The sequence below is a fragment of the Ranitomeya variabilis genome, chromosome 2 (genome assembly GCF_051348905.1).
Source record: "Ranitomeya variabilis isolate aRanVar5 chromosome 2, aRanVar5.hap1, whole genome shotgun sequence".
In the NCBI taxonomy this organism is placed as follows: Eukaryota; Metazoa; Chordata; class Amphibia; order Anura; family Dendrobatidae; genus Ranitomeya; species Ranitomeya variabilis.
The window spans coordinates 909692244-909705013 of NC_135233.1; the positions used below are offsets into that span (position 1 = coordinate 909692244).

The 12770-nt window shown below is 43.9% G+C and overlaps 1 protein-coding gene across 2 annotated transcripts in view; it reads right to left on the minus strand.

Annotated features, from left to right (window-relative positions):
• Window positions 1–12770, minus strand: part of SKIL (SKI like proto-oncogene) — a 56332-nt gene that overhangs the window by 21915 nt on the left and 21647 nt on the right. For both annotated transcript variants that reach the window (XM_077290553.1, XM_077290554.1), the window contains exon 4: window positions 201–445. In XM_077290553.1, coding sequence (XP_077146668.1) covers window positions 201–445 — 245 coding nt within the window. The remainder of the gene's footprint in view (window positions 1–200; window positions 446–12770) is intronic.

The following is a 12770-nucleotide window of genomic DNA, read 5'->3' on the forward strand; positions in this document are numbered from 1 at the left end:
CAACATCTCCCTGCTCTCGTGTCTTCAGTACAGCTGAACGGCAGCTTCCATGTCTTATCACATTATGTCACATCCTCGGGGACAGCAAAACAATCAGGAAGATAATTCCAGGTATCAACAGAAAACTAAGCTGTTAATCTGGGCATCTTGCAATATTCCTTGGAGGATCATGGCTTCTGCTGTTCACATGCGTTACTTACCTTGTCTATTACTGGACTCGCTATCTGTTTTCAGATCTACGCTCTGCTGTTCCTCCATGGAGAGGTCAGGGTATGAGGTAGCAGATTTATGCTTTGTGCTCTGGGCCTGGTTTTCAGACAGCGCCACTGACTGCTTGTTCGTCTCGGCTTCTCTTCTTATGGGTTTGGAGTCCTTACATTGCGATACAGCAGCAGAAAGGGACACATTTGGCGCCACAACTTTATCGTACATATACAGATAGTAGCTGAAAAAATAAACGAAAAAAAATATTAAAGAAAAATCTGATATATAAACATTGGAAATATACTTTATATTTTAAAGGAATCTGTCAGCAGGGTTTTCCTATGCAATCGGAGAGCAGCATAATATACACACATGATCAAAATTGTTAGTACCCCTCGTTTAATGACAGAAAAACCCACAATGGTCACAGAAATAACTTGAATCTGACAAAAGTAATAATCAATAAAAGATCTATGAATATGAACAAATGAAATTCAGACATTGCTTTTCAACAATGCTTCCACAGAATTAAAAAAATAAAATAAAACTCATGAAGTAGCCCTAGAAAACCATGATGGTACCATGGTGGCTCATAGAAGGCCCTGACCTAAATCAGGGGTACCAACAATTTTGACCACATGTGTAGATCAAGAGAGCCCGATTACAGCAATGTATCGGTTACTGGGCTAATTGGTGCATAGTTGATAGAATCCCTGTTTTATCTGCTGGTCCTGTAGCAGTGCTCAAATGCTGAGCCCTGTATAAACCCGCCCACACCTCTGATTGGCAGCTTCCCATTTACACTGTGCTTTGCCAGAAAGCTGCCAATCATTGGTGGAGGTGTGTTACACAGATTAGCCTGACTGGACTGCATGTGAAACCTAGTCAGGCAGTGATAATCTCCTGCTGATAAAACACTGATTGTATTGAAACTATAACACGCAGCCTAATAAGTGATAAATCCCTGCAATCAGGCTCTCTTCCTCCATACGATGCTGCTCTGAGATTAAATATTAAAACCTGCTGACAGATTCCCTTTAAGATCTCTGCTTGCCATCAATTAATAGAAATGGGCTTAAAAAGGACCTGTCACTAGGTGAAAAGTGAACACTAAAATCCCACATCCTAGATATCACTGAATGAAATATTCCAGTTGTAAATCTTTATTCATTACATAGCGGAATGTGTTGAGAGCAATAAAACCTAAAAATAATCAACGTAAATCACAACTAATATCCCACGGAGGTCTGGAGTTGGAATGATGCTCAAAATCAAAGTGGAAAATGAAGTTACAGGCTGATCCAACTTCAGTGGAAATGCCTTAAGACAAGGAAATGATGCTCAGTAGTGTGTGTGGCCTCCACGTGCCTGTATGTCCTCTTTACAACGCCTGGGCATGCTCCTGATGAGGCGGTGGATGGTCTCCTGAGGGACCTCCTCCCAGACCTGGACTAAAGCATCCGCCAACTCCTGGACGGTCTGTGGTGCAATGTGATGTTGGTGGATGGTGCGAGACATGATGTCCCAGATGTGCTCAATCAGATTCAGGTCTGGGGAACGGGCGGGCCAGTCCATAGCTTCAATGCCTTCATCTTGCAGGAACTGCTGACACACTCCAGCCACATGAGGTCTGGCATTGTCCTGCATTAGGAGGAACCCAGGGCCAACCGCACCAGCATATGGTCTCACAAGGGGTCTGAGGATCTCATCTCGGTAACTAATGGCAGTCAGGCTACCTCTGGTGAGGACATGGAGGGCTGTGCAGCCCTCCAAGAAATGCCACCTCACACCATTACTGACCCACTGCCAAACCGGTCATGCTGAAGGACGTTGCAGGCAGCAGATCGCTCTCAACGGCATCTACAGACTCTGTCACGTCTGTCACATGTGCTCAGTGTGAACCTGCTTTCATCTGTGAAGAGCACAGGGAGCCAGTGCTGAATTTGCCAATTTTGGTGTTCTGTGGCAAATGCCAAGCATACTGCACAGTGTTGGGCTGTGAGAACAACTCCCATCTGTGGACGTCAGGCACACAGACCATCCTCATGGAGTCGGTTTCTATCCGTTTGTGTAGACACATGCACATTTGTAGCCTGCTGGAGGTCATTTTGCAGGGCTCTGGAAGTGCTCCTCCTGTTTCTCCTTGCACAAAGGCTGAGGTTGCTCTGCTGCTGCTGGGTTGCCCTCCTACGGCCCCCTCCACGTCTCCTGGTGTACTGGCCTGTCTCCTGGTGGCACCTCCAGCCTCTGGACACTACGCTGACAGACACAGCAAACCTTCTTGCCACAGCTCGCATTGATGTGCCATCCTGGATGAGCTGCACTACCTGAGCCACTTGTGTGGGTTGTAGAGTCCGTCTCATGCTACCACGAGTGTGAAAGCACAACCAACATTCAAAAGTGACCAAAACATCAGCCAGACAGCATTGGTACTGAGATGTGGTCTGTGGTCCCCACCTGCAGAACCACTCCTTTATTGAGTGTGTCTTGATAATTACCAATAATTTCCATCTGTTGTCTATACCATTTGCACAACAGCATGTGAAATTGATTGTCAAACAGTGTTACTTCCAAAGTGGACAGTTTGATTTCACAGAAGTGTGATTCACTTGGAGTTATATTCTGTTAAGTGTTCCCTTTACTATTTTGAGCAGTGTAGTACACTGAAAAGCTAATTTTTATCGTCTTTACCGAGGTGTGTTGCTCACAGTATTCTCTAGGGGAATATCTTTAGGTTGCCTTGTGAGCCATGCCCCCATGGTTAAGACGATAGAAATTAGCACAAAATAAAAATGACCACATCATGAATAGTTTGGTGGATTTCAAATAAAGAACATCCAAGAAGTATTGTTTCTCCTTGCGGAGATTGACATGCTAAGCATGCCGAGATGAGGAGACTTAAAGCCGCAATGCTCCTCTGGGAAATATGCTAATTATGCAAATTGTCTCTTCAGAGTGGAAGAGAACTAGAACTCTAGTGCCACCTACTGGAAGGTAGCAATCCTACAATTAAAGAATATAAAACTCAGGGGAGCGGGGGAACTAAAATTGGAATAAAAACAGACCAGTTTTGACCTTGCGACCGATCCTTTTTGAAAGGATCTGTCAACACATCAAAAAATGGCCAGGATTCTGTGGAAACTTGTATTTAGGTTGCTTTGCATAATTACAGTACCTAGTGAGCACTGGTCTCTTGTAAAAACTATCCCAAATTAGCACTCTGGGCAAACTAAATAAAAATTCCCATATTTTTGGATCCATATATATTTCTTTAATAAGAAAAGTACTCGGAAGCAGCATAAATAAAATAAGAGCAAAACACTGTCCATTTTTCAACTGGTGACATAGCCTCTGAAAATGAACTCTTGACCGACCCGCTGGCTTGTTACAATAAAACATGAAGCCCAATAAGTGAGCTATGTTCACACGTTGCGTTTTTGCTGGGTTTTTTTCTGCAGGGAAAACCTGCTCTCTTGGCAGTAAAGAAGCTGCTCACAAAAAGCAGGTTTTGTTGCACATTTGCTGAGGATTTTTTTTGTCTGATGTGCATGATAAAATGTAGTGCCCAAAAAAATCATGATGCTACTACCTTAAGGTTTTTGCACCAAAAACATGAGACCTACATTTTTTGCTGCGCTTTTGCACTTACTCATTGCTTTCTAGGAGTGAAAAAATGCTGCAAAAACGCTGAAAGAAGGGATATGCTGCAGTTTTAAAACAATGTGCATGACATTTCTGCATTAAAAAAAAGCAGCAAGAAACGCAACGTGTGAACAAAGATGTATGCTACTGCAGTTTTGTTTTTGAAATTCAGAGGATTGCTTGAACTAATCCACTGTAAAACCTCAACTGCAAACAAATATTCCTCCCCACTAACAGCAAGCAAAGACCTGAACAGCGGAAGAGTTGAAACGCTCAAAGTAGAAAGTTGTGTGCAATAAGTTAAACTTTATTTCCCCCAACGAACCGAAGAACCCCTTTTAGAGGAAACATTGCTCACAATTAGCATGACTGTATTCCCCGTGTGTTCACAAGGACATAAATTAAATAACGTCTTTATTTTCCCTTCACTATAGATGAAGAATATCTGTTCAATCATCGGCATTCACTGCCTTTCAAAATGTAATTCAATTCAGACTTAATTTAATCTATTAATATTTATACAATGCATTTGTCTCACTGCAGGTAGCCAGCGTGGAAAATTAACCCATATCGGTGGGGTGGGATGATGCAGGCCTAAGGATTCAAGGAAAACTGCCTTCATTTCTTCCTTCTTGTATCTAGGATTATTATCAGTCTCAATGTAACAAAATTGCAATTTTCCACCTGATCTTACACCTCGTACTAAAACAGTATTTTTTCAACTTTCAATTCATTGATTATAAAGGCTGCAAGCTATCTAAATAAGCGTATATAAAAAAAGGAAGCGCAAAAGGAAACAAGCAGCGGCAAAAAGGAGCCAAAAAAAAGAGAAAATTAAAGAATGAGAAAGAAAAAGTAAGAAAAATAGACAGAAAAAGAAAAAAAGAAAAAGAAAGAAAAAAGAAAAAGCAATTGAAAAAAATAGATAAGAGCTGAAAAAAAGAAAACAGAAGGAAGAAAGTGAGCAAAAGAAAAAAAAATAGGAAAGAACAAAAGAAAATATAGTAAAAGAAAGTGCAAAAGAAAAAAAAGAAAGTTCAAGTAGGAGTTAGACACGAGAAGGAAAGCCTACATGTGGCATCTGTGACCATACTCTGGTAGATAGATCGCTTCCATCAGCCGCCTCTGATACATCCGGGATATACTGTTGGCAGATCACAAGACTGCATTGATCCGTAAAGCAGAGGGGCCATGACTCTTCTATAGAAAGTGAAGCACTTTGGAGCATAACTTTGCCCAAACAAATCTGTGACAAAATTCTCCCACTAAACACATGCATCAACCACAGACTCTTCTGTTCCTCGAGATTTTAGACAAGGCCACCACTCAATACATGCACTTCATTACATTAATAAAAATAACTCGGCATAGGGTATTGTCCTGAGAGATACGACTACTTAGTCATATCTCATTGTGAGATGGAAACCTTTGGGAGCCATGAAACAATTCCTAACACTATCATTTTCACTGAAGGTCTTGCAAAGAAAACAGCTTTCCACACAGGCTGCATTGCTCTCCAGTCCATGCAAAGGCTGCTTGTGGAGAAGCATGTGATCACACATGTCCATCAGCCTCCTCCAATTGTAAAACTCCCGCACATGTGAAAGCTACTTTTCTATTGGAGGAGGCCAATGGGCCATCTGGTCACATGATCCTCCACAAGCAGCCATCTTGTAGGTAAGAACAGTCCGGTCCATGCAGAAAGCTGTAAGAAGAAGTGCAGGAGACAAGCCTGTATTAGTTACACATTAGTAGCTGCCACCAAGTCACGTCTCCAACAGAGATTTCAAAATAAGCATAAACTGAAAAACCCCTTTAAGCCCGTGGATTCTATGTAATTTTACAAATATGCAAGACTGAACACGGCTCCAAATCTTTATTGGTTTAATTGAATACGATATGCACAGGACGGCGCTGGAGACAGTGATGGAATAGCAGCTTCTCCGTCTATCAGCTCTGACAGGGTTCAGCTTAGTTCCTTAATGAATTTTAATGCTTGATCTAAATATTGTAGAAAGAAGAGATTAACCGAGAGCAAGCACAGCAGTCACACAACGTAAGGCGTTATGCCAATGTATTCATGAAGTACAGACACTTGTCACACCTCTTACTATTTTAAATTAACGTTGTGCAACCCCTTCAAGTTATTTTGCACAAAAGCCACAGAGCTGAAGGCGACTGCGCGACATTAGTGGGAACTGAAGACCAAGGTGTCTGCTGGACAACCAGAACACATAAGGGGCACATTTACTACGGTCAGTGCACCTTGATTTTGGTGCTAATTATCCCAAGCGTACACAACCAGCGGTCGGCGACGCCATTCTGTGCGACCCTCAGCTATCCGGACAAGGACATTATTTATGTGAGCATGTAGTTTCCATGTTAAGAGGAGGAGAAGCCCTTACCCCAGGAACATGGATGTAAAATTACGAGTTTTGCACGGCACCCATCACGGCATCATTGGTACAGTCTATGGGAGCTGTGATATGCTAGGCTGTTGACACACTAGTCTACAATGTAGAGAGTTAATAAATATTATATATATATATATATATATATATATTTTAACACACACACACAATATATATATTTTTTTTTTCTATACATACATATGTGTCAGTTTAGCCCTCAAGCCAAAAAATGGTTGTGCATATCGATTTTAGACCCATTATGTGTGTAAAACAATGTTTAGAAATTGCTCAAAAATGACCGTTATGTCAAGGGGAAAGGTGAGGGTCAGTTTCAAAAGATATAAAGTACCAAAGAACATCAGAATTTAGATTCAGTATTTAGTAGAAAAAAAAAGTAAGCCCACCAAGAGAACTTTGCAAGGTAGACATTGCACAGGATTAGTAAATCTCTCCCCAAAGTCAGTAGGCCAGGGCAATCCAATATTACACAAGGAGGGCCACATAGAAGGTCTCTGCCCATTGTCCTGCACACTATATTAGGAACAGTCTGCCTTCTGTTAGAGGTCTGCAGACAAAACAGCTACTGTGAAAATCCCTACAAATAAGTAAATATTACATATGGTCAAGGAAGAGTTTTCAAAATTAAAATTATTTTTGGAAATTGTTATTCTGCTAAGCTATAGCATGTTTAACCCCTTCATGACCCAGCCTATTTTGGCCTTAATGACCTTGCCGTTTTTTGCAATTCTGACCAGTGTCCCTTTATGAGGTAATAACTCAGGAACGCTTCAACGGATCCTAGCGATTCTGAGATTGTTTTTTCGTGACATATTGGGCTTCATGTTAGTGGTAAATTTAGGTCGATAATTTTTGAGTTTATTTGTGAAAAAAACGGAAATGTGGCAAAAAATTTGAAAATTTCGCAATTTTCACATTTTGAATTTTTATTCTGTTAAACCAGAGAGTTATGTGACACAAAATAGTTAATAAATAACGTTTCCCACATGTCTACTTTACATCAGCTCAATTTTGGAAACATTTTTTTTTTTTGCTAGGAAGTTATAAGGGTTAAAATTTGACCAGTGATTTCTCATTTTTACAACAAAATTTACAAAACCATTTTTTTTAGGGACCACCTCACATTTGAAGTCATTTTGAGGGTTCTATATGGCTGAAAATACCCAAAAGTGACACCATTCTAAAAACTGCACCCCTCAAGGTGCTCAAAACCACATTCAAGAAGTTTATTAACCCTTCAGGTGTTTCACAGCAGCAGAAGCAACATGGAAGTAAAAAATGAACATTTAACTTTTTAGTCACAAAAATGATCTTTTAGCAACAATTTTTTTATTTTCCCAAGGGTAAAAGGAGAAACTGGACCAGGGACGTTGTTGTCCAATTTGTCCTGAGTACGCTGATACCTCATATGTGGGGGTAAACCACTGTTTGGGCGCACGGCAGGGCTCGGAAGGGAAGGAGCGCCATTTGACTTTTTTAATGAAAAATTGGCTCCAATCTTTAGCGGACACCATGTCGCGTTTGGAGAGCCCCCGTGTGCCTAAACATTGGAGCTCCCCCACAAGTGACCACATTTTGGAAACTAGACCCCCCAAGGAACTTATCTAGAAGCATAGTGAGCACTTTAAACCCCCAGGTGCTTCACAAATTGATCCGTAAAAATGAAAAAGTACTTTTTTTTCACAAAAAAATTATTTTAGCCTCAATTTTTTCATTTTCACATGGGCAACAGGATAAAATGGATCCTAAATTTTGTTGGGCAATTTCTCCTGAGTACACCAATACCTCACATGTGGGGGTAAACCACTGTTTGGGCACATGGTAAGGCTCGGAAGGGAAGGAGCGCCATTTGACTTTTTGAATGGAAAATTATCTCCATCGTTAGCGGACACCATGTCGCGTTTGGAAAGCTCCTGTGTGCCTAAACATTGGAGCTCCTCCACAAGTGACCCCATTTTGGAAACTAGACCCCCCAAGGAACTCATCCAGAGGCATAGTGAGCACTTTAAACCCCCAGGTGCTTCACAAATTGATCCGCAAAAATGAAAAAGTACTTTTTTTTCACACAAAATTTCTTTTAGCCTCAATTCTTTCATTTTCACATGGGCAACAGGATAAAATGGATCCTAAAATTTGTTGGGCAATTTCTCCTGAGTATGCCGATACCTCATATGTGGGGGTAAACCACTGTTTGGGTGCACGGCAAGGCTCGGAAGGGGAGGCGTGCCATTTGACTTTTTGAATGGAAAATTAGCTCCAATCGTTAGCGGACACCATGTCGCGTTTGGAGAGCCCCTGTGTGCCTAAACATTGGAGCTCCCCTACAAGTGACCCCATTTTGGAAACTAGACCCCCCAAGAAACTTATCTAGATGCATAGTGAGCACTTATAACCCCCAGGTGCTTCACAGAAGTTTATAACGCAGAGCCGTGAAAATAAAAAAATAATTTTTCTTTCCTCAAAAATGATTTTTAGCCCAGAATTTTTTATTTTCCCAAGGGTAATAGGAGAAATTGGACCCCAAATGTTTTTGTCCAGTTTGTTCTGAGTACGATGATACCCCATATGTGGGGGTAAACCACTGTTTGGGCGCACGGCAGGGCTCGGAAGGGAAGGCACGCCATTTGGCTTTTTGAATGGAAAATTAGCTCCAATCATTAGCGGACACCATGTCGCGTTTGGAGAGCCCCTGTGTGCCTAAACATTGGAGCTCCCGCACAAGTGACCCCATTTTGGAAACTAGACCTCCCAAGGAACTAATCTAGATGTGTGGTGAGCACTTTGAACCCCCAAGTGCTTCACAGAAGTTTATAACGCAGAGCCATGAAAATAAAAAATAATTTTTCTTTTCTCAAAAATGATTTTTTAGCCCACAATTTTTTATTTTCCCAAGGGTAACAGGAGAAATTGGACCCCAAAAGTTGTTGTCCAGTTTCTCCTGAGTACGCTGATACCCCATATGTGGGGGTAAACCACTGTTTTGGCACACGTCAGGGTTCGGAAGGGAAGTAGTGACGTTTTGAAATGCAGACTTTGATGGAATGCTCTGCGGGCGTCAGGTTGCGTTTGCAGAGCCCCTGATGTGCCTAAACAGTAGGAACTCCCCACAATTGACTCCATTTTGGAAACTAGACCCCCAAGGGAACTTATCTAGATGTGTAGTGAGCACTTTGAACCCCCAAGTGCTTCACAGAAGTTTATAACGCAGAGCCGTGAAAATAAAAAATGTGTTTCCTTTCCTCAAAAATATTTTTTTAGCCCAGAATTTTTTTATTTTTGCAAGAGTAACAGGAGAAATTGGACCCCAAAAGTTGTTGTCCAGTTTCTCCTGAGTACGCTGATACCCCATATGTGGGGGTAAACCACTGTTTTGGCACACGTCGGGGTTCGGAAGGGAAGTAGTGACGTTTTGAAATGCAGACTTTGATGGAATGCTCTGCGGGCGTCAGGTTGCGTTTGCAGAGCCCCTGATGTGCCTAAACAGTAGGAACTCCCCACAATTGACTCCATTTTGGAAACTAGACCCCCAAGGGAACTTATCTAGATGTGTAGTGAGCACTTTGAACCCCCAAGTGCTTCACAGAAGTTTATAACGCAGAGCCGTGAAAATAAAAAATGTGTTTCCTTTCCTCAAAAATATTTTTTTAGCCCAGAATTTTTTTATTTTTGCAAGAGTAACAGGAGAAATTGGACCCCAAAAGTTGTTGTCCAGTTTCTCCTGAGTACGCTGATACCCCATATGTGGGGGTAAACCACTGTTTTGGCACACGTCGGGGTTCGGAAGGGAAGTAGTGACGTTTTGAAATGCAGACTTTGATGGAATGCTCTGCGGGCGTCAGGTTGCGTTTGCAGAGCCCCTGATATGCCTAAACAGTAGAAACCCCCCACAAGTGACCCCATTTTGGAAACTAGACCCCCCAAGGAACTTATCTAGATGTGTGGTGAGCACGTTCAACCCCCAAGTGCTTCACAGAAGTTTACAACGCAGAGCCGTGAAAATAAAAAATCATTTTTCTTTCCTCAAAAAAGATGTTTTAGCAAGCAATTTTTTATTTTCACAAGGGTAACAGGAGAATTTGGACCCCAATATTTGTTGCCCAGTTTGTTGTGAGTACGCCGATACCCCATATGTGGGGGTAAACCACTGTTTGGGCACACGTCAGGGCTCGGAAGGGAAGTAGTGACATTTGAAATGCAGACTTTGATGGAATGGTCTGCGGGCGTCACATTGCATTTGCAGAGCCCCTGATGTACCTAAACAGTAGAAACACCCCACAAGTGACCCCATTTTGGAAACTAGACCCCCGAAGGAACTTATCTAGATGTGTGGTGAGCACTTTCAACCCCCAAGTGCTTCACAGAAGTTTATAACGCAGAGCCGTGAAAATAAAAAATAATTGTTCTTTCCTCAAAAATTATGTTTTAGCAAGTAATTTTTTATTTTTGCAAGGGTAACAGGAGAAATTAGACCCCAGCAGTTGTTGCCCAGTTTGTCCTGAGTACGCTGGTACCCCAAATGTGGGGGTAAACCACTGTTTGGGCGCACGTCGGGGCTTGGAAGGGCGGGAGCACCATTTGACTTTTTGAACGCAAGATTGGCTGGAATCAATGGTGGCGCCATGTTGCGTTTGGAGACCCCTGATGTGCCTAAACAGTGGAAACCCCTCAATTCTAACTTCAACACTAACCCCAACACACCCCTAATCCTAATCCCAACTGTAGCCATAACTCTAATCACAACCTTAACCCCAACACACCCCTAACCACAACCCTAACCGCAACACACCCGTAACCCTAATTCCAACCCTAATCCTAACCCTAATCCCAACCGTAACCCTAATCCCAACCCTAACCACAACTGTAACCCCAACACACCCCTAACCCTATCCGTAACCCTAACCACAAGCCTAATCTTAACCCTATTTCAAACCCTAGCCCTAATTCCAACCCTAACTCTAATTCCAACCCTAACCCTAAGGCTATGTGCCCACGTTGCGGATTCGTGTGAGATTTTTCCTCATGATTTTTGAAAAATCTGCAGGTAAAAGGCACTGCGTTTTACCTGCGGATTTACAGCAGATTTCCAGTGTTTTTTTGTGCAGATTTCACCTGCGGATTCCTATTGAGGAACAGGTGTAAAACGCTGCGGAATCCGCACAAAGAATTGACATGCTGCGGAAAATACAACGCAGCGTTTCTGCACGGAATTTTCCGCACCATGGGCACAGCGGATTTGGTTTTCCTTAGGTGTACATGGTACTGTAAACCTGATGGAAAACTGCTTCGAATTCGCAGCGGCCAATCCGCTGCGGATCCGCGGCCAATCCGCTGCCAATCCGCTGCGGATCCGCGGCCGATCCGCTGCGGATCCGCGGCCGATCCGCTGCGGATCCGCTGCCAATCCGCTGCCGATCCGCTGCCGATCCGCTGCGGATCCGCTGCCGATCCGCTGCCGATCCGCTGCCGATCCGCGGCCGATCCGCGGCCGATCCGCGGCGGATCCGCTGCCGATCCGCTGCCGATCCGCTGCCGATCCGCGGCCGATCCGCGGCCGATCCGCGGCCGATCCGCTGCGGATCCGCGGCCGATCCGCTCTGTGTGCACATGCCATAACCCTACCCCTAACCCTAACCCTACCCGTAACCCTAACCCTACCCCTAACCCTACCCCTAGTTCTAACCCTAGTTCTAACCCTAACCCTAGTGGAAAAAGAAAAAAAAATATTTTCTTTATTTTATTATTGTCCCTACCTATGGGGGTGATAAAGGGGGGGGTTTATTTATTATTTTTTTATTTTGATCGCTGTGATAGAACCTACCACAGCGATCAAAATGTACCTCTAATGAATCTGCCGGCCGGCGGGCGCACTGAGCATGCGCCCGCCATTTTGGAAGATGGCGGCGCCCATGATGGAGGCGGACGGGGACCGGGAGCCTCGGTAAGTATAAGGGGGGGGAGATCGGGGCACGGGGGGGGGCGTCGGAGCACGGGGGGGTGACATAGGAGCAGGGGGGGAGCGGGCAGGAGGACGGGGGAGCGGACAGCAGGACGGGGGAGCCGGCAGGCGGACGGAGGGGACCGGACCCTATAACGGAGCACTGGGGGGGCGATCGGTGGGGTGGGGGGGGGTCACATTAGTGTTTCCAGCCATGGCCGATGATATTGCAGCATCGGCCATGGCTGGATTGTAATATTTCACCAGTTTTTTAGGTGAAATATTACAAATCGCTCTGATTGGCAGTTTCACTTTCAACAGCCAATCAGAGCGATCGTAGCCACGGGGGGGTGAAGCCACCCCCCCTGGGCTGAAGTACCACTCCCCCTCTCCCTGCAGATCGGGTAAAATAGGAGTTAACCCCTTCACCCGATCTGCAGGGACGCGATCATTCCATGACGCCACATAGGCGTCATGGGTCGGATTGGCACGGGTTTTCATGACGCCTATGTGGCGTCATGGGTCGGGAAGGGGTTAAGGGTTTTCAAAAGTGAATCTAC